The sequence below is a fragment of the Macaca fascicularis genome, chromosome 19 (genome assembly GCF_037993035.2).
Source record: "Macaca fascicularis isolate 582-1 chromosome 19, T2T-MFA8v1.1".
NCBI lineage: Eukaryota > Metazoa > Chordata > Mammalia > Primates > Cercopithecidae > Macaca > Macaca fascicularis.
The window spans coordinates 46,314,430-46,333,924 of record NC_088393.1 but is presented as its reverse complement, the minus strand read 5'-3'; the positions used below and the strand labels follow the sequence as shown (position 1 = coordinate 46,333,924).

The window sequence follows — 19,495 nt, the reverse complement described above, 5'->3', positions numbered from 1 at the left end:
TAGAGACGGGATCTCAGTACGTTGCCCAGGCTGGTCCAAACTCTTGGCCTCAAGCGATCCTCCTGCCTTAGCCTCCCAAAGTGTTGGGATTACAGGTGTGAGCCACTGCACCCAGCCCTAGGTATGTTTTGAGTAAGTCAGGCACGCTTCCTACTTGAGACCACTTTTAATTAATTCTAATTAGGTTTATTTATAAATATTGATAATGGGCCGGGCGCGGTGGCTCAAGCCTGTAATCCCAGCACTTTGGGAGGCCGAGACGGGCGGATCACGAGGTCAGGAGATCGAGACCATCCTGGCTAACACGGTGAAACCCCGTCTCTACTAAAAAATACAAAAAACTAGCCGGGCGAGGTGGCGGCGCCTGTAGTCCCAGCTACTCGGGAGGCTGAGGCAGGAGAATGGCGTGAACCCAGGAGGCGGAGCTTGCAGTGAGCTGAGATCCGGCCACTGCACTCCAGCCTGGGCAGCAGAGTGAGACTCCGTCTCAAAAAAATAAATAAAAAATAAATAAATATTGATAATGAAGGGTAACTAGTGACTTTTTCATGGTTATATGTCTTCCTCAGCATGGGTATGAGAAAAGCGTTTTATGGTTTGCCAGTGCGTATTTTCCTATTCAAAGACATAGAGGTTTTAAGAACCAGCAAAACCTGGCCAACGTGGTGAAAGCCCGTCTCTACTAAAAATACAAAAATTAGCCAGTCAGGTGGCACGTGCCTGTAATCCCAGCTACTCAGGAAGCTGAGGCAGGAGAACTGCCTGGACCAGGGAGGGGGAGGTTTCAGTGAGTTGAGATGGTGCCACTGCACTCCAGCCTGGGTGACAGAGCGAGACCCTGTCTCAAAAAAAAAAAAAAAAAAAATTCACAAAGTGTCCATGGAGTATACTTTCCAAGCTTCTATCATCTCTCCCCAATCTTTCTGGGGATCCCCCATTTCAGTTGGGGAGCCAAATAATTTTGGGAAGATGATTTAACCCCCTCCCCATCCCTGGGATGGGGTATGTGATCTGGCTATAGCCATTTACATCAGTTTGTCTTCCTAGCCGCAGTGATTAAGTTTATGGTGGGCTTGTGACCTAATCCAGTTCAATCACAATGATCCTCAGTTCTGAACATCTTGGGAAAAAGATGCTGCTTTTTTTTTTTTTTTTTTTTTAATCTACTGAAGAAAAAAAAAATAAAACCTGAAGCCTGAAGCCTGGGAGGCTGCTAGACCCATCTTGGATTTACAAGAGTAAACAGGCTTCTCATCAGCATAAGGGAGACCTGAAGTATTTAAAAGCAAACAAACTGAGGCTGGGCGCGGTGGCTTACACCTGTAATCCCAGCACTTTGGGAGGCTGAGGCAGGCAGATCACCTGAGGTTAGGAGTTCAAGACCAGCCTGGCCTACATGATGAAACCCCATCTCTACTAAAAATACAAAAATTAGCCAGGCACGGTGATAGGCACCTGTAATCCCAGCCACTGAGGGGGCTGAGACAGGAGAGTTGCTTGAACCCTAGAGGCGAAGGTTGCAGTGAGCCGAGATCATGTCACTGCACTCCAGCCTGTGTGACAGAGTGAGGCTCCATCTCAAACAAACAAAAAACCAACTGGGAGGTTACTGATGTCTTAAGCTGCTAGATCAAACTTAACCTGAAGCCTCACCACTAACCCTAGGCTTCTCAGTTTTGTAAGCTCATAAATTCTCCATTGTTTAAGCCAGCATGAGTTGAGTTTTTGGTTATTTACCACCCAAAGTGTCCTAACTGATAGATACCATGAGGCCGTAATAAAATTATATATGTCTCCAAAGACTGAAGAACTAGAAGGAAAATTAGTAATGTCAGGAAGAATGGAGGGCCATGGATTGGCTGGAGGAAAGTACCAGGTGCAAATTATTGGCAATCAGTGATCCAGCTCTGAGCGCCACAGTGCAGGTTATTTGCAATAAAAAATTAAATTTAATGCTGTCCCAGTAGAAAGGTGTCTTGTGATCCACTGCTTGAGACCCCTATTCTGTTACAAACACTACTTCGGGAATTTTTGGGAATTTAAGAAATAACAAAAAGCTTTGGAGAACATTTATGTGTGAGTATAACTCAAAAATGGTCTAGGAACTGGATCACTCATCCATTGCTGGTGGGGATGGAAAACTGGTGTAGCCATTCTGAAACAGTTCGGCAGTTTCCTGTAAAAGTAAATATGCAACTCCTAGTCAGCCCAGAACGGTATGCCTGGACTTTTATTCCAGAGAAATGGAAACTTATGTCCATGCAATAATATAGTTATTTGCTTTGCAAATGTTCATAGCGACTTTATTTGTAATAGCCCAAACTAGAAAGCCCAGTTGTCCTCCAAAAGGTGTGTGGTTACACAGATTCTAGTAAATATATATCATCAAATAGGAATGAACTATTGATATATGCAACAAGTTGGATGAGTATCCAGAGAATTATGCTGAGTGAAAAAAGCCCATCCCGGAAGGTTACATACTACATATATATTATATATAATACAAAAAATTATATATAATATATATAATACAAAAAATATATATATATAAAATACAAAAATTATATAATACAAAAATTTTATATATATATGTATTTTTTTTTTTTAATTGAGAGTCTCGCCCTGTCACCTAGGCTGGAGTACAGTTGCAAAATCATGGCTCACTGCAGCCTTGACCTCCTGGACTCAAGCAGTCCTCTCACTTCAGCCTCCAGAGTAGCTGAGACCACAGGCACATGCTGTGAGCGGCAAGCCAGCCAGGTGCCGAGGCAAGAGGCTGAAGGCACAAGCTGTTCCAGTATAATAAAGAAGATAATTACAATAAGAAAAGTTATACTAGAAATAGGATATAGATACGATTATATATGAATATTATCAATCATTAGTTTGTAGTATTACTCTGTTTTATTGTTATAATAATTTCCATTTTATTATTATAATAATTTGTTTTATAATTATAACCGAAGAGCAACCAGACCATACAGAGTCAGGAGCTAAAGGGACACTGTGAGAGGTGACCAAAAGACAAGTGTGAGCCCTCTGTCACACCCGGATAAGGGCCACTTGAGGGCTCCTTGGTCTAGCAGTAGCGCCAGTGCCTGGGAAGGCACCCGTTACTTAGCAGACCGGGAAAGGGAGTCTCCCTTTCCCTGGGGGAGTTAGAGAACACTCTGCTCCGCCAGCTTTTGTGGGGGGCCTGACATTAGCCAGGCCTGCCCGCGGTCATCTGGAGGCTTAAATGTTTCCCTGTGGTGCTGTGCTTCAGTGGTCTCGCTCCTTGTCCATTTTCATGTTCCGCCTGTACACCTGGCTCCTCTTTTTAAGTTCTTAGAAGATGGCAGTAACAGAATTAGTGAAAGTATTAAAGTCTTTGATCTTTCTGATAAGTGCGTAGAAAAAATGCTGACGTATGCTGTCCTCCCTCTCCGCCTTGGCTACCAAAAAAGGAAAAGGCATCCTGTCACGTGGACATGTGACTCACGTGACCTTATCAATCACTTGAGATGACTCATACTCCTTACCCTGCCCCCTTACCTTGTATACAATAAATAGCAGTGTGTCCAGGCATTTGAGGCCACTACCAGACTCCGCACATTGGTGGCAGTGGTCCCCTGGGCCCAGTTGTCTTTCCTTCTATTTCTTTGTCTTGTGTCTTTATTTTCCTATGATCTCTCGTCTCTGCACACAAAGAAAAAACCCACAGGCCCAGTAGGGCTGGACCCTACAACATGCCACCGTGCCTGGCTAATTTTTATATTTTTTTGTAGAGACAGGGTCTCCCTATATTGTCCAGGCTGGTCTTGAATTCCTGAGCTCTAAGTGATCCTCCCACCTCAGCCTTCCAAAGTGCTGGGACGACAGGTATGAGTCACTGCACCTGGGCTATATAACATTTTTTAAATGAGAAAAATTTGAAAGTGGAGGATAAATTAGTTGTTGCAAGGAGTTAGGGAAAGATGGTGGAGGGAGGAAGGTGGGTGTGGTTATAAAAAAGGGTCAGGCACGTGGCTCACACCTGTAATCCCAGCACTTTGGGAGGCCAAGGCGGGCAGATCCCGAGGTCAAGAGATTGAGACCATCCTGGCTAACATGGTGAAATCCCATCTCTACTTAAAAAAAAAAATGCAAACAATTAGCCAGGTGTGGTGGCGGGCATCTGTAGTCCCAGCTACTTGGGAGGCTGAGACAGAAGAATGGTGTGAACCTGGGAGGCAGAGCTTGCAGTGAGCTGAGATTGCGCCACTGCACTCCAGCCTGGTGACAAAGCAAAAAAAAAAAAAAAAAAAAAAAAAGATGGCCCCAAGGGCGTTCTTAGTGATGGAACTCTTCTGTCTTTACTGTGGTGATGCATACATAAACCTATGCATGTGATGAAATTATATAACTAAATTGCATATAGTGAACTGTATGACTAAATACACATGCAAGAATACACAAACACACTCAATGCAAATAAAGCTGGGGATATTTGAATAAGATGGGTAGACTGTATTAACGTCAATATCTGGTTGTAGTATTGGACTAGCATTTTGTAAGATATTACCATTGGAGGAAACTGGATAAAGGGTGCACAGAATCTCTCTTTATTATTTCTTTCTTTCTTTTTCCTTTTGAGACAGGGTCTCGCTCTGTCACCATGCTGGAGTGCAGTGGCACCATTACAGCCCACTGCAGCCTCCACCTCCCAGGCTCAAGTGATCCTCCCACTTCAGCCCCCTAAGTAGTTGGAACTACAGGTGGGTGCCACCACACCCAGCTAATTTTTGTATCTTGTGTGTGGAGATGGGCTCTTGCTATGTTGCCCAGGCTGGTCTTGAACTCCTGGACTCAATCCTCCTGCCTTGGCCTCCCAAAGTGTTGGGATCATCGGCATGAGCCACTGAGCCTAGCCTGAATTTTTGCTTATAACAGCATGTGAGTCTTTAATGACCTCAGTCTCAAACATTTCTGTTAAGAAAACTCAGGGGGAAAAAACAGAAATCCTCAGGAAGTAGATGACCTACTTGAACGTTTAAGCAGGGGAAAAGTGGGCAGGGTTGAGGAAGACACAAGAGGTAGTGGTGCACCCAGAGGCCAGTAACAGGGGGAGCTGTTAGCACTCCTAGGCATGACAGGACAAAGACTGTGGCTGTCAATAGAGGATGACAGCCACTGTCAAACTCCAGACTTGCAGGGGGCAGCCAGCAAATAGAAGAATAAATACCCCCACCTTGCTCTCTGCCCTCCCTCAATCTCCTGTCAGCACCTCCACTGGCTAAACACAACCATAAGCCAGAGGGCAGGCAAGCCTCAGAGGTACAGATCAGGAGGGGTCAGTGAACACCAGCACAGCAGCAAACGGGCAGAGGGTAAGGACAACGTTTTACAAAGCCATTATCAGAAGCTCTAGAGAACAGTTTCTCCCGGTGCAGGGACTCTCACACCTGTAATCCCAGCACTTTGGGAGGCCAAGGTGGGTGGATCGCTTGAGGTCAGGAGTGCCAGACCAGCCTGGCCAACATGGCGAAACCCCATCTCTACTAAAAACACAAAAATTAGCTAGGTGTGATGGTGGGTGCCTGTAATCCTAGCTACTTGGGAGGCTGAGGTAGCAGGATTGCTTGTACCCGGGATGCAGTAAGCTGAGATTTCGCCACTGAGTTCCATCCTGGGTGACACAGCGAGACTCTGTCTCAAAAAAACAAACAAAAAGAGAAGCTCTAGAGGTTGGATTAATGTACTTTTTAAGAAAGTCTCACAAATGATCTACCCAACCAGCAACTGAAGAAGCAGCGAGCTACCATTTCCTTCATATCCAGTGAGTTTGTTTTGTTTTACTGTTTGGTTAGGTAGAATTCATTCTCCTTGTAAGAAATTAAAATATGGCTAGGTACAGTGACTCATGCCTGTAATCTCAGCACTTTGGGAGGCCGAGGTGGGCAGATTGCCTGAGGTCAGGAGTTTGAGACCAGCCTGGCCAACATGGCGAAACCCCATCTGTACTAAAAATACAAAAATTAGCCAGGCATGGTGGCACATACCTGTAATCCCAGCTACTTGGGAGACTGAGGCAGGAGAATCGATTGAACCTGGGAGGCAGAGGTTGCAGTGAGTGAAGATCACGCCACTGCACTGTAGCCTGAGCAACAGAGCGATACTCCGTCACAAAAAAAAAAAGAAAATATTATTGATAAATTTAAATATTTCAATGATCATCTCCTCAGTTCCCATGCACTCTCCAGTGATAAATAACTCACTATTAATCAGTTTGGGATATATCCTTGCACACTTTTTATACATTTTTAAATATTTTATATATTATCCATATTTTATATATTTGCATAATGCATGTATAGCTCCCTAGGAAATATGTCTGTGTGATTGTTTTAATTAGAGTTTTTACTTTGACATAATTGTGGATTCACATGCAATTGTAAGAAATAATACAGGCCGGGCGTGGTGGCTCAAGCCTGTAATCCCAGCACTTTGGGAGGCCGAGACGGGCGGATCACGAGGTGAGGAGTTCGAGACCATCCTGGCTAACACGGTGAAACCCCGTCTCTACTAAAAAATACAAAAAACTAGCCGGGCGAGGTGGTGGGCGCCTGTAGTCCCGGCTACTCGGGAGGCTGAGGCAGGAGAATGGCGTAAACCCGGGAGGTGGAGCTTGCAGTGAGCTGAGATCCGGCCACTGCACTCTAGCCTGGGCGACAGAGCCAGACTCCGTCTCAAAAAAAAAAAAAAAAAAAAAAAAAGAAATAATACAAAGAGATTGGTTCTTGGGAGGCGTGGGGAGGTGGGCGCGGGTCCCAGCGGTCATGGGGTCGGCGGCCTTGGGTCTGTTGGAGGGGCAAGTGCACGGTGGTCCTGGCAGTGCCATGTTGTTCTGCAGCTTCTTCAGGGGCGAGGTTTTCCAGAATCACTTTGAGCCAGGCGACTATATCTGTGCCAAGTGTGGCTATGAGCTGTTCCCCGGCCGCTCAAAGTGCGCATACTCATTCCCCTGACCGGCGTTCACCAAGACCATCCACTCTGACAGCGTGGCCAAGCGCCCAGAGCGTAATCGTCCTGAAGTCTTGAAGGTGTCCTGTGGCAAGTGTGGCAATGCATCGAGCCACGAGTCCCTGAACCGTGGCCCCAAGCTGTAGCAGTGCCGATTCTGAATGAATATTCAGCAGCTCGCTGAAGTTTGTCCCTAAAGGCAAAGAAACTTCTGCTTCCAAGGGGCACTAGGTGGGCAGCCCACATCCACCCCAGATGGCCACGGCACTAAGGCCACACGCTGGCCATTCTACCACGGAATCAGAGCCCTTGACACTGAGACAGGAAGGCAGGGCACAATGGCTGAAACATCAAGAAGGCTCCCAAGGCCCCAGCTCTGAACAAGATCTTGTTTCTTGGAAAAGTCACTCTTGCTGATGGTTCCTGCCTTCTGGTTCCTGGGCTGTGCGGCCACCCTGTCAGCTGACTCAGCCTCCTGCTCACTCAATAAGGCATCTCAGGGGTGTGGTCTGGGTGCAGTTGGTCTTTGAATGATGTTACGCCCCAACCTTCGACCTTTTCTTCCTGGTCCTGCCTCTGGACTCACCCCTGTGGGGCCCAATTCCAAGACAGACTCTCATCCTCACCAAAGCTTAGGCCCACATCTCCCAGGCTGCTTACGAGACAGAATGGAAATGGAGGCTGCCCCTGACAGCTGCCCCGGCTCTGGTCGCCACATGATCCGCTGTGTCCAAGCCAGCCAGGTGATGATGGTCGTGACCCACCAGGAAAGCAGGCTGATGGGACAGACCCTCTTGTGCAAGAGGGGAGAAACCTAACCCTGTTTCACAACCTATGCAGAAGTAGCTTGGCTCACTCGGGCTTAGGAAAGTGACAGTCACCTCATTACCCAGCATAGGGCTGGGGGCCTGCAGTTCACCTGCAGAGAGGTCCCCAAGATGTAACTGTGTCTTACTGTACATATTCGGAGGTCTTCCCATAGAGGAAGGTGGGCGATGCTGAAATCAACCCCCTGCCTATCTTAAGCATCTTAAGTAATTACTTCCTGGAGTAATCAGGCGAAAATCAATGAACAAATGAAATGTGCAAAAAAAAAAAAAAAAAATGCAAAGAGATACTGTGTACCCTTTACCCAGTTTCCCCTAATGGTAACATCTTGCAAAAATCATGGTACTATATCACATACAGAATATTGACATTGTGTATTAGTCCCTTCTCATACTGCTATAAAGATGCTACATGAGACTGGGTAATTTGTAAAGGAAAGAGGTTTAATTGACTCGAAGTTCTGCATGGTTGGGGAGGCCTCAGGAAATTTACAATGATGACGGAAGGGAAAGCAGGCACCTCTTACATTGTGGCAGGAGAGAGAGACAGTGAAAGGAGGAACTTCCAAATACTAAAAACACCATCGGATCTTGTGAGAACTCACTCACTATCACAAGAACAGCATGGGGGAACCACCCGCACGATCAGATCCAATCACTTCCCACCAGGTCTCTCCCTCAACACCTGGGGATTACAATTCAAGAGAGATTTAGGTGGGCACCCAAAGCCTAACCATATCACATTGATACAGACAAGATACAAAACACTCCATACTCCAAGATCCCTTGTGTTGCCCTTTCAATAGCCACGTCCACTCTTCTCCCATCTGACCCCTTCCTTAACCTCTGGCAACCACTAATCCACTCTCCATTTCTCTAATTTTGTCATTTCAAGCATGTTAGAATGGAAACATACCAGCCTGGCCAACAAAGTGAGACTGCATCTCTGGGGAGAAAAAGAAAATTAGCCGGGCCTGGTGGCACGCGCCTACTACAGGTAGCTGGTGTCCCAGCTACTTGGGAGGCTGGGGTGGGAGGATGGCTTGAGCCTGGGAGATGGAGGCTGCAGTGAGCGGCAATTGTACCACTACTATGCTCCAGCTTGGGCTACAGAGTGAGACCATGTCCAAAAAAACAAAAACAAAACACAACCTCTGTTCTGCAAAAGACACTGTTGAGGGAATGAAAAACCTACCACCCTACCAATCGGGGACTGGTTATTAAATGGTCCTGCTGGAATGGAAGCTCTAATAGTGGTGTGGGGGTGGGGGATGTCTTCCGTTTGCCCCTCCTTATCTACTGTCCCTGCTTCTCCACCTTACTCTGGGCCCCAGGTAGAGGGGAGAGGAGGTCAGGTGTTTGTTCACCAGGGTTCCTCCCTGCACTGGGCCACCACTATTCGTCTGTTTCCTCCGTCAATCTAAGTTACTCTCTCCTCCCCAAGTCAGGCAACCACATGCACACCCTCAACCCTCTCCCCTTCCTTCAGGCCTGTGAATGAGGCCCCTCACCTGTGCTGGCCCCAGGAGCTTGCACTAGCTCTTGTCATTTGCCTTTACTATCCAATCGCTTTATAAAGGCTTCTGGTATCAACCCCACCTCAAATTATCCTAAATTGACGGGCCCATCTGTTTCCTGCTGGGCCCTAACTGATACACTATAATTAAAGATGTGGGAGAATGCAAATGAGAGATAATGGTAAGACATAAAAAGCTAGCTACCAAACTGTATACAGCATGGTTCCAATTTGGGTGAAATTGCTCACAGAAAGGAAAACAAAAGGAGGAACAGTGACAAATTGTTAAAAAATATTTACCTCCAGGAGGTGAAATATAAGACTTACTTTAACTCTCCAAGTTGTATGTTTTGTATTGATGGAATCTTTTTACAAGGAACAAGTGTTACTTTGACAGTCAGAAAACATATGCACAAATAAACACATGGAAAATTCCTATGTATTGGGATGAATTGTTCCAGAAGTGGAATGAGGGATAAGAGGAGGATGGTGAAGTTATAGGTGATGCTTTTTCTCTTTTATGCTTTTGTGTATTTTTCAAGCTTTATCCACTGAACATGCATGGCTAATTTTATCAGAAAAAGTAGATTTTATGTTTAAACTAACAAAAAGAGATTGATTGAGACAGACAGAGAGACCCGGGTCAGGATGCTTGTTGGAAAAAATGAATAAGAAAGATGGAGTCACACAAAGCCAGAGACAGACAGGAAGAGAGAGAGAGAGAGAGAGAGAGAGAGAGAGAGAGAGAGAGAGAGAGAGAGAGAGAGAGAGAGAGAGAGAGAGAGACAGACAGGAAGAGAGAGAGAGAGAGAGAGAGAGAGAGAGAGAGAGAGAGAGAGAGAGAGAGAGAGAGAGAGAGAGAGAGACAGGAAGAGAGAGAGAGAGAGAGAGAGAGGAGGATACGCTGAAAAAGATAAGTAAGGGCAGTTATGGCATAGAGAACAAGCTTTGAAACTGGGCAGTGTGTGGGTTCAAACCCCACCTCTGCCATTTATTAGCTGTGTATCTTGGAACAGTTCCTTTACTTTACTGGGCCTCAGTGTTCCAGCTGTAAAATAAGGTAATAGAACCTCCCTTTTGTGTCTTTTTTATTTTTTGAGATGGCGTTTCACTCTTGTTGCCCAGGCTGGAGTGCGATGGTACGATCTCGGCTCACTGCAACCTCTGCCTCCCAGGTTCAAGTGAGTCTCCTGCCTCAGCCTCCCGAGTAGCTGGGATTACAGGCATGCACCATCATGCCTGGCTAATTTTGTATTTTCAATAGAGATGGGATTTCTCCATGTTGGTCAGGCTGGTCTCGAACTCCCAACCTCAGGTGATCTGCCCGCCTCGGCATCCCAAAGTGCTGGGATTACAGGCATGAGCAACCGTGCCTGGCTTGTGTCTTTTTTTTTTTTTTTTTTTTTTGAGACAGTCTCTTACTCTGGTGCCCAGGCTGGAGTGTGGTGGCACAGTCATAGCTCACTGCAGCCTCAACCTCCCAGACTCAAGAGATCCTTTCATCTCAGCTGCATGAGTAGCTGGGACTACAGGTGCATGCCACTGTCAGAGGCATTTGAACCAGAGCGACTCCATCTTGAGTGAGGGCTAGGAAACATGAGGCTGGGACCTGCTGAGCTGCATTTCCAGGAAGTTAGGCTTTCCCAGCCTCTAGATGTTTACTGTTAAGGGAACAGATTGATAACGTTTACTAAACAGACCCAGACTCAGGAATGTCCTGAAATCCCATTATCTTGAGAACAGAAGCATTCCTCATTTTGCTTTAAAGATAGTAATATTGGTTCTTGCAAAATATGGTAATTAAGAAATTTAATCCTTTATCATCAACCCTTGCAGCAGAGCACATCGCCCCATGATATTTTTTGTTATTCAACATATAAACAAGCATTGTACCTAGGGTGGGCCCATTCCTCTTACTTTCAGGAACACCCTACTTTGTCTATGGAGTAACTATTCCTTCACCACTTTGCTTTTTTTTCCTCACTCTGTTGCCCAGGCTGGAGTGCAGTGGCATTGCCATCTTGGCTCACTGCAATCTCCGCCTCCTGGGTTCAAGCAATTCTCCTGCCTCAGCCTTCCGAGTAGCTGGAACTACAGGTGTGCACCACCACACCTGGCTAATTTTTTTGAATTTCTAGTAGAGACAGAGTTTTGCCATGTTGGTCAGGCTGGTATTGAACTCCTGACCTCAAGTGATTCACCTGTGTTGACCTCCCAAAGTGCTGGGATTACAGGTGTGAGCCACTGCACCCAGGCACCACTTTACTTTTTAAAGTAAACTTGCTTTTGCTTTGCACTGTGGACTTGCCCCAAATTCTTTCTTGCACAAGATCTAAGAACCCTCTCTTGGGGTCTGGATTGGGACCCTTTTCCAGTAACACCACCATGCCCAGGGAATTTTTTAATCCCTTTTTTAGAGACAGGGTCTCACTATGTTGCCCAGGCCGGTCTCAAACTCCTGGGCTCAAGCAATCCTCCTTCCTTAGCCTCCCAAAGTACTGGGATTACAGGCCTGAGCCACTGTGCCCAGTTTTGTGTCATTTTTGACAATGAAACTGTCACCTGTAAACGGAGTTGTATCCTTGCTCTGCATTGGTTGCAAAGAAAGAACACCCGGTTGGAAACAAAAAGGCAAATAGATTTTATTCCTGGCTAGGATGGGGAAGGAGAGAACTCTTACTCTAAAGACACCTTATCCCTGGGTGCGCTCATGCCTGTACTCACATCACTTTGGGAGGTCAAGGTGGGCGGATCACCTGAAGTCAGGAGTTTGAGGCCAGCCTGGCCAACATGGTGAAACCCCATCTCTGCTAAAACTACAAAAAACTAACAAGGCGTGGTGGCACGTGCCTGTAATCCCAGCTACACAGGAGGCTGAGACAGGAGAATCCCTTGAACCCGGGAGGTGGAGGTTGCAGTGAGCAGAGATTGTGCCACTGCTCTCCAGCTTGGGCAACAAGAGTAAAACTCCATCTCAAAACAAACAAACAAACAAACAAACACCTTATCGCCCAGCGGTAGGGAGCTGGGAAATTTTAAGGAGTTAGCTATGGGGTGGGATGGCTTGTATGTAAGCTTGTGCAGGAAGCAACTCCAGACGCAGGTCGGATCATAAGCATGCCTCTTCATATGATGTATGTTCAGCAAATGGTGAGCATATTTTCCTCCATGGGTAGGGAGTTTAGCATGATAATTATATATTAATGATCTAAAGGTAACCATGGGTCACTGTGTCTGGTTTGCACTTGTTTTGCCTCAGCCTTATCTTCCTCCAGTAATAAGCAAAGGAAACATTCTGAAGATCCTGTGGCCTTTTTGGCCATCTGCAGTTCTTTTAAGCAATGCACCTATAGATAAAGAGACTAGAAAAAAAACGGTTTAAGAAAATAATGAGGCCAGGTGCAATCCAGGATTACCACTGCAGGCCAGGTGCAATCCAAGCATTTTGAGAGGCTGAGGCAGGCAGATGGCTTGAGCTCAGGAGTTAGAGACCAGCCTGGGCAACATGGTGAAACCAGGTTTCTACAAAAAATGGTGGTGGCGCCCACCGGTAGTCCTAGCTACTTTGGAGAATGAGGTGGAGGATTGCTCCAGCCTGGGAGGTTGAGGCTGCAGTGAGCTGTGACTGCACCACTACTACAGCCTGGGCAACAAAGCAAGACCCTATCTCTAAAATAAAATAAATAAAATAAGCGTTCTCTTTCTCAGCTACACCTCCAGGGCTGCCCTGGTACAAAAATGAGATGATATGTCTGTGTCAATTACATAGAAGAGGGCCTGATGTATAGTCAACACTACACAAGGGCTGGTTGTGATTGCAGAACGAAGATAAGGACAACCAGGGTGAAGCAAAGAAAAAGGAAACAGACAGTAGAAACAGGGACAGAGACAATTTGGAAACCGAGTGTTGGAGGGTAGCCATCCCGGGCACAGGCCAACCTTGGGTTGAAGTCCTCACACCCGACTGGGATCCCAGAGGCCTGGGGCCAGCTCTGATGTTGGGAAAGCTTGCCCTGGACAGGAAAGTCCGGCTGCAAACCCCATTCTCAGCCCTGCACATAAAAGCCAGCATGGACCATCGAGGCACTGTTGCCCAAGTGGAAACTGCTCTGGACACCTCCCAGGGCATAGTGGACGGCAGCACCTGCTGCAGCACGAGGCGCAGAGGGTGCACTGCAGAGAGGAGTGAGGGCAGAGGCCAAGGCGAGGAGGGGGCCGGCTCCCGCTCTCTCCCCCTGTGTGTGCTGCGCCTTCAGGCTCCGAGCATCGCCTCCCCTGCGAACCTAACCCAAGGCAGGGGTCTGGACGCGCGGGACCCTCTCTTTGGCTTCCCTGACGTCTCTCGCCTGCTGCAGAAGCAGAGATGCGGCCGAGTGTCTGGGCCGCGGTGGCCGCCGGGCTGTGGGTCCTGTGCACGGTGGTCACAGCGGCCCCCCGGCGCTGCCTGCTCTCGCACTACCGCTCGCTGGAGCCCCGGACGCTGGCGGCGGCCAAGGCGCTGAGGGACCGCTACGTAAGTCACCGCCCAGCCCCTGCGCCCCCGGGACTCTGGCCCCACCGGGTTCCCATACACCCGTCCCTGTCCCCAGGGGTCCTGCGTCCTAGCGCCCAGCAGGCGCCTCTCGTATGCCAGCGCCCGCAATTCCCACCACGAGACCCCCGCAGTCCCCGTTGTCAGCGCGAACGCAGGCTTAGGGTCAGTCACAGAAGGGCGCCCTGACGGGCGGACTCGGCTCCAGGTCAGGGCGCAGAGCTTTCCTGGAGGAGCGCGGGGTGCAATTCAACCCGGGTTCACGCCTTCGGGGAGCTCCCTGGTTCAGTATACGACAGGCACGACCGTACGCTGCCAGTACCCATCCACGTCCAGGAATCCCAGACTGTGCAGAGGTTAGGGGCCCTGGCGAGGGGGCCCAGGATACGCGAAAAGCGCCGCTTATCCCGCAGGAGGAAGAGGCGCTGAGATGGGAGCCACGCAACTGCTCCTTCCGCCCCAGGAGGGATCCTCCGCGGCCGTCGGTGAGGCCCGGGAGCGGGCGGGGAAGGCATGGACCGGGCGCGGCCCCCTCTAACGCCCTCTGGTCCCCGCAGTCCTGCGCTCAGCTCCGCCACGTGGCCCGGGGCATGGCGGACGCCCAGGCCGTGCTCAGCGGCCTGCACCGCCCGGAGCTGCTCCCCGGCGCCGGCCCGATCCTGGAGCTGCTGGCGGCCGCGGGGAAGGACGTGGCGGCCTGCGTGAGTGACGACCGCGCCTGCCGCCCCTCGCCCTCGCCAGCTTCTCTGCATCCTCAGGCCCACGGCGTGCCCCAGCGCTTTGCGAATCTGTCCCGCTTAGCGGAAAAACCGATCCAGACCCGATTCGGGTCCTCTGGGTGTCCTCAAATCCGGGCTTGGGTCTGCGGCTGGGAGGGTCACGGGCAGATGCAGAGGGGGGCTTCGTCCTTCGCCTTCTCCATTTGCCTCATGTCCCACCTCCAGCTCGAGCTGTCACGACCAGGCTCCTCCAGGAAGGTCCCCGGGGCCCCGAGGAGGCGTCACAAACCGCGGAGAGCTGTGAGTGCAGCAGGCAATACAGGGTTAGCCTGCAGGGAAGACCAGGCGAGGCTGACAAGGACGGGACTGAGGCTGGGAGAGCGGGACTAGTGGGGGCTTCTCGGGAGGGAAGAGCCAGGCTTAGCCCCGCTGCGCTCCCTCCTGGGCTCTAGGACTCGCCTCGGTGTCGCGAAGTCAGCGTGATCTTCAACCTCCTGCGCCTGCTCACGTGGGAGCTCCGACTGGTTGCCCACTCCGGGCCTTGCCTCTGACCCCGCCCCCTCCGGCACCACCTAAACCTCCACGCCATTGGCTGCCGAAAGCGGCTCCTGTCGCCCATTGGAGTGACCAGACAAGGCTCTCAGCCAATGGGTGCTGAGGCACGAGAACTTCTTTGCAGCTTTGGGCCTGACTTGGATCCACTGTCTCAAGATACAAGATGAGTGGATCCTTCTAGAGGGAAGAGAGTGCAGTTCTTCAGGAAGCAGCGATATTTCCGCGGAGTATATGGTACGGCCCTCCAAGGGTTGCTATGACAGAAAGAGACTTGAGCTCTGGAAACCGTCGCTGACCCCCAAGCAACAGGGACCAGTTCCTCCTTGTGTGGTTACCAGGACACCCCCAACACCAGGTCCTAACCCCGGATTTGTAGCCCCACAGCCAGCTTTGAGATTCTGTGAATCCGTGACTGTTGGATCAGGCATCTAAGGGACACCAATCCATGAGGGATTTGGTTGTGAAAGGCCCAAGAGTCCTTAACTGGCTGTGGTTCTTTGGATTCCCTAACGTATGTTGTTTGTATTTGTGAAATTCCTGTGTATTTGCTATTCTGTCTCCTGGTTTAAATTTATTGGCAGTTATTAAAGAGCGTTTTGATTGCATTGGTTGTTTTCCGTATGATGATTGTGAGGTGCGCCTTACTGCAAAAAAAGAGGCTGAGCCAGGGACTCAGGTGGCCTGAGTTTCAGTTCTGACCTTGCCAGTTAATTACAGTGTAATTCAGGGCAAATTACTTTTCTGAGCCTGTATTTCCTCACCTGTAGGATGGGTTAGTATACTTGCCTTGTGGAGGAGTAGTGTACATTGAGATCACGTTTTAAACTCTCCAGCTCAAGTCCTGGTATGGCCTTAATGAGTGGATTCCATTAAATAATCACTCGTATAAATACACAAGCAGTTGTGTTGTTAATTTTTTCTCCAAATCTGTGCATTAGCACTCTGTGTTGCTGAAAGCACCCCTCCTTGCCAAGGTCACACGGCTAGTGAGGGTCAGAACCGGGTTTGAACCCCAGACCCTTCAGCTCCAAGACCCATGCTCTTGACCACTGCCTGAACGTCCCTAAGAAAAACAGCACCCATGTGGTGTCCTTCAAGTCCTTCATCACACCTCAATTCTTGAGCAGCGCCTCATATTGCTGAGTCCTTCCTTGCCTGGCAATTAAGAAATATTGGCGTCTGGGTGTGGTGGCTTACCACTGAAATCCCAGCAATTTGGGAGGCATAGACAGAGAGATAACTTGACATCAGGAATTCGAGACCAGCCTTGCCAACATGGTGAAACGCCATCTCTACTAAACATAAAAATTAGCTGGAAATGTTGGCACAAATCTGTAATCTCAGCTACTTGGGAGGCTGAGGCAGGAGAATCGCTTGAACCCAGGAGGCGGAGGTTGCAGTTAGCCAAGATTTTGCACTGCACTACAGCCTGGGTGATCAAACAACATCCTGTTTAAAAAAAAAAAATATATATATATATATATATGTATATATAAATATATTAAAATATAAATATATATACACAAATATATAAAAATATATATACACACACACACACATATATACACACACACACACACACACGCGCGCGCATGCGCCCAATGCCAGGAGTGGTGGCTCAGGCCTGTAATCTCAGCACTTTAATAGGCTGGATGAGGAGGATTGCTTGAGCCCAGGAGTTTGAGGCTGCAGTGAGCTATGATCACGCCATTGCACTCCAGTGACAGAGTGAGACCCTATCTTAAACTACAACAACAACAACAAAAGCAGAGCAGGTGGAATCCTCATGGGAACACACCTTCCTGTAGGTAATCCCTGAGTCTCCATCAGTTTCTCTTTCCTTCCAGCTGCTCACCTGGCTCACTGGCCCTGCCCTGCTCTGGGCTTTCCCAGCCTGGGGCTCCCCTGGTGGCCGGTGTCTTACCTGAGGTGGTGTTTTCACTTTTCCCACATCAGCTGGGACTGCCCTTCTGTCAGGGATAAAAGCCGCCCCATGGAGCTCAGGCAGGAGTTACATCTCAGACAGAGCTCAAAACTGACAGAAAGAGTAGAGGCCAGGACACAGTCTGAGATCCAGAAGAGGGGACGGAAAAGAACAGAGACTCCAAACAAGACCCAAACGGACCCCGGGTGACAGCCTCAGAGTGTTTCTTCTGCTGACAAAGACCAGAGATCAGGAATGAAACTAGGTGAGTCCCACATCTCTGTCCGTGCTCAGCTCCTGCAGCCCCTGCCCTCAGGGGGCAGCCTCGCCATCCCCTCAGCTCCCTTTCTGTCTGTGACACAGACATGAGCGGGGGCTGCATGCCAGTGCTGGTGCTGATGGCCGCAGTGCTGACCGTGACTGGAGCAGTTCCTGTCACCAGGCTCCACGGGGCTCTCCCGGATGCAAGGGGCTGCCACATAGCTCAGTTCAAGTCCCTGTCTCCACAGGAGCTGCAGGCCTTTAAAAGGGCCAAAGATGCCTTAGTGAGTCTCCCCCTGCCCTCCTGCCATGGGCTAGCCTCCACCCCCACTCCAAGGGTCACCATGCTTTCCTAGTCCCAGCTTCCTTCACTGGGCTAGCCTCCACCCTCCCTGCAGTGGGCTATCTCATGCTCCTACTGCAGGGACTGACTCATGTTTTCCTGTAGAAGAGGATCCTCTACAATCGTCCCAGCAGTTAACCTCCCCTATCCTGTTGTCAGCCATCCTCCAATCCCATCAGAGTGGTCTAACCTCCAACCCTCCTGCTGGGGCTAACCTGTGCCTTTGCTGTCTAGGAAGAGTCGCTTCTGCTGAAGGACTGCAGGTGCCGCTCCCGCCTCTTCCCCAGGACCTGGGACCTGAGGCAGCTGCAGGTGAGAGGGGGAGTCAGGCCCACGCCTGCCCTCCTGACCCCGCTCACCTGGCTCTGTAGTGGCCCCTTCACCTTCTCCTTCTCCCTTGTCTCTCTCGCTCCTCTCCCCACACCTGCTCCCCCTTCCCTCTGTACCCACCTGACCACATTGGCTGTGCCCTCTCCCCTGTGCCTGTCACCTTCACTTGTTCCTCTCTATCCTCCTCCCCCCACCTGTTCCCCTCACCTGCCCCCTCACCTGTTCTTTCTCACCTCTCCTCAGGTGAGGGAGCGCCCCGTGGCTTTGGAGGCTGAGCTGGCCCTGACGCTGAAGGTTCTGGAGGCCGCCGCTGACGCTGACTCGGTCCTGGTGGATGTCTTGGACCAGCCCCTTCACACCCTGCACCACATCCTCTCCCAGCTCCGGGCCTGTGTGAGTCCTCGGGGCCCGGGCACCCAGGTCTGTGGGCTCTGAGCAGCGTCCTTCCCCTGTGGCCGCCCAGGCCCTGCCTCACACACAGCTCTCCACTGCCCACAGATCCAGCCTCAGCCGACGGCAGGGCCCAGGCCCCGGGGCCGCCTCCACCACTGGCTGCACCGGCTCCAGGAGGCCCCAAAAAAGGTGAGTGAGCCGGGAAGAGAGGGACTGGGGTCTGGGGATCCACTAGGAGTCCAGACCCTGGACAGCCCCTGACCCATCCCCTTCTCCCTACAGGAGTCCCCTGGCTGCCTCGAGGCCTCTGTCACCTTCAACCTCTTCCGCCTCCTCACGCGGGACCTGAAATATGTCGCCAGTGGGGACCTGTGTGTTTGACTCTCCCACCAGTCATGCAATCTGAGATTTTATTTATAAATTAACCGCTTGTCTTAATTTATTGCCACCCAATCGCTATTTATGTATTTGTGTGTGTAAACCCAAGTCACCTCCAGGCAAATGTTTATTTTTCTACTTTTTATAACCCTTGTTGAAATAAACAATGAGGAAAAGACACCCATGACGTGGGACTGTGTGTGTGTTGGTGTGTATTTCCTTTGTGTTGCTGCCATAACAAATTACCCTAAAAGTAGCGTCTAGAACAGCAGGTTCGTTGAGGCTGTGCTGGCCACTGGGGTCCCCAGGCCCCATGTCACCATCGAGTACCTGGAATGCAAGTGGTGCAACCTCATTTGTCAGTGAGTGTAATACATACCCCAGAATTTGAAGATTTACTGTGGGAAAAAAATGTAAAACAGCTTAATTATAATTTGTATATTCGGCCGGGCGCGGTGGCTCAAGCCTGTAATCCCAGCACTTTGGGAGGCCGAGATGGGCGGATCACGAGGTCAGGAGATTGAAACCATCCTGGCTAACACGGTGAAACCCCGTCTCTATTAAGAAATACAAAAAACTAGCCGGGCGAGGTGGCGGGCGCCTGTAGTCCCAGCTACTCGGGAGGCTGAGGCCGGAGAATGGCGTGAACCCGGGAGGCGGAGCTTGCAGTGAGCTGAGATCCGGCCACTGCACTCCAGCCTGGGCGACAGAGCGAGACTCCGTCTCAAAAAAAAAAA

General features: G+C 49.8%; 2 protein-coding genes and 1 pseudogene across 2 annotated transcripts; all 3 read left to right on the top strand.

Moving 5' to 3' along the window:
* Positions 1–6,044: 6,044 nt before the first annotated feature.
* On the top strand, positions 6,045–8,050 carry LOC135968696 (methionine-R-sulfoxide reductase B1 pseudogene; annotated as a pseudogene).
* Positions 8,051–13,412: 5,362 nt separating this feature from the next.
* On the top strand, positions 13,413–15,949 carry LOC102138227 (interferon lambda-4). Its single transcript, XM_005589167.3, has 5 exons — positions 13,413–13,837; positions 14,269–14,340; positions 14,413–14,556; positions 14,800–14,874; positions 15,027–15,949. The coding sequence occupies exons 1-5, from the start codon at positions 13,688–13,690 to the stop codon at positions 15,123–15,125; spliced, it is 540 nt and encodes a 179-aa protein (XP_005589224.3). The 5' UTR covers positions 13,413–13,687; the 3' UTR covers positions 15,126–15,949.
* Positions 15,950–17,135: 1,186 nt separating this feature from the next.
* LOC102137836 (interferon lambda-2-like) lies at positions 17,136–18,938 on the top strand. Its single transcript, XM_005589166.4, has 6 exons — positions 17,136–17,318; positions 17,417–17,598; positions 17,892–17,969; positions 18,231–18,380; positions 18,486–18,569; positions 18,663–18,938. Exons 1-6 carry the CDS (start codon positions 17,309–17,311, stop codon positions 18,759–18,761), a joined length of 603 nt encoding a protein of 200 aa, XP_005589223.3. The 5' UTR covers positions 17,136–17,308; the 3' UTR covers positions 18,762–18,938.
* The last annotated feature ends 557 nt before the right edge of the window (positions 18,939–19,495 follow it).

Excerpts from the sequence above, each read along its gene's own strand:
- LOC102138227 (XM_005589167.3), top strand. The coding sequence starts at position 13,688 with ATGCGGCCGAGTGTCTGGGCCGCGGTGGCCGCCGGGCTGTGGGTCCTG. Across the intron at positions 14,341-14,412 it reads GGGATCCTCCGCGGCCGTCG|TCCTGCGCTCAGCTCCGCCA; the intron begins GTGAGGCCCGGG and ends TGGTCCCCGCAG. Across the intron at positions 14,557-14,799 it reads GGAAGGACGTGGCGGCCTGC|CTCGAGCTGTCACGACCAGG; the intron begins GTGAGTGACGAC and ends TCCCACCTCCAG.
- LOC102137836 (XM_005589166.4), top strand. Across the intron at positions 17,970-18,230 it reads GGGACCTGAGGCAGCTGCAG|GTGAGGGAGCGCCCCGTGGC; the intron begins GTGAGAGGGGGA and ends ACCTCTCCTCAG. Across the intron at positions 18,570-18,662 it reads TCCAGGAGGCCCCAAAAAAG|GAGTCCCCTGGCTGCCTCGA; the intron begins GTGAGTGAGCCG and ends TTCTCCCTACAG.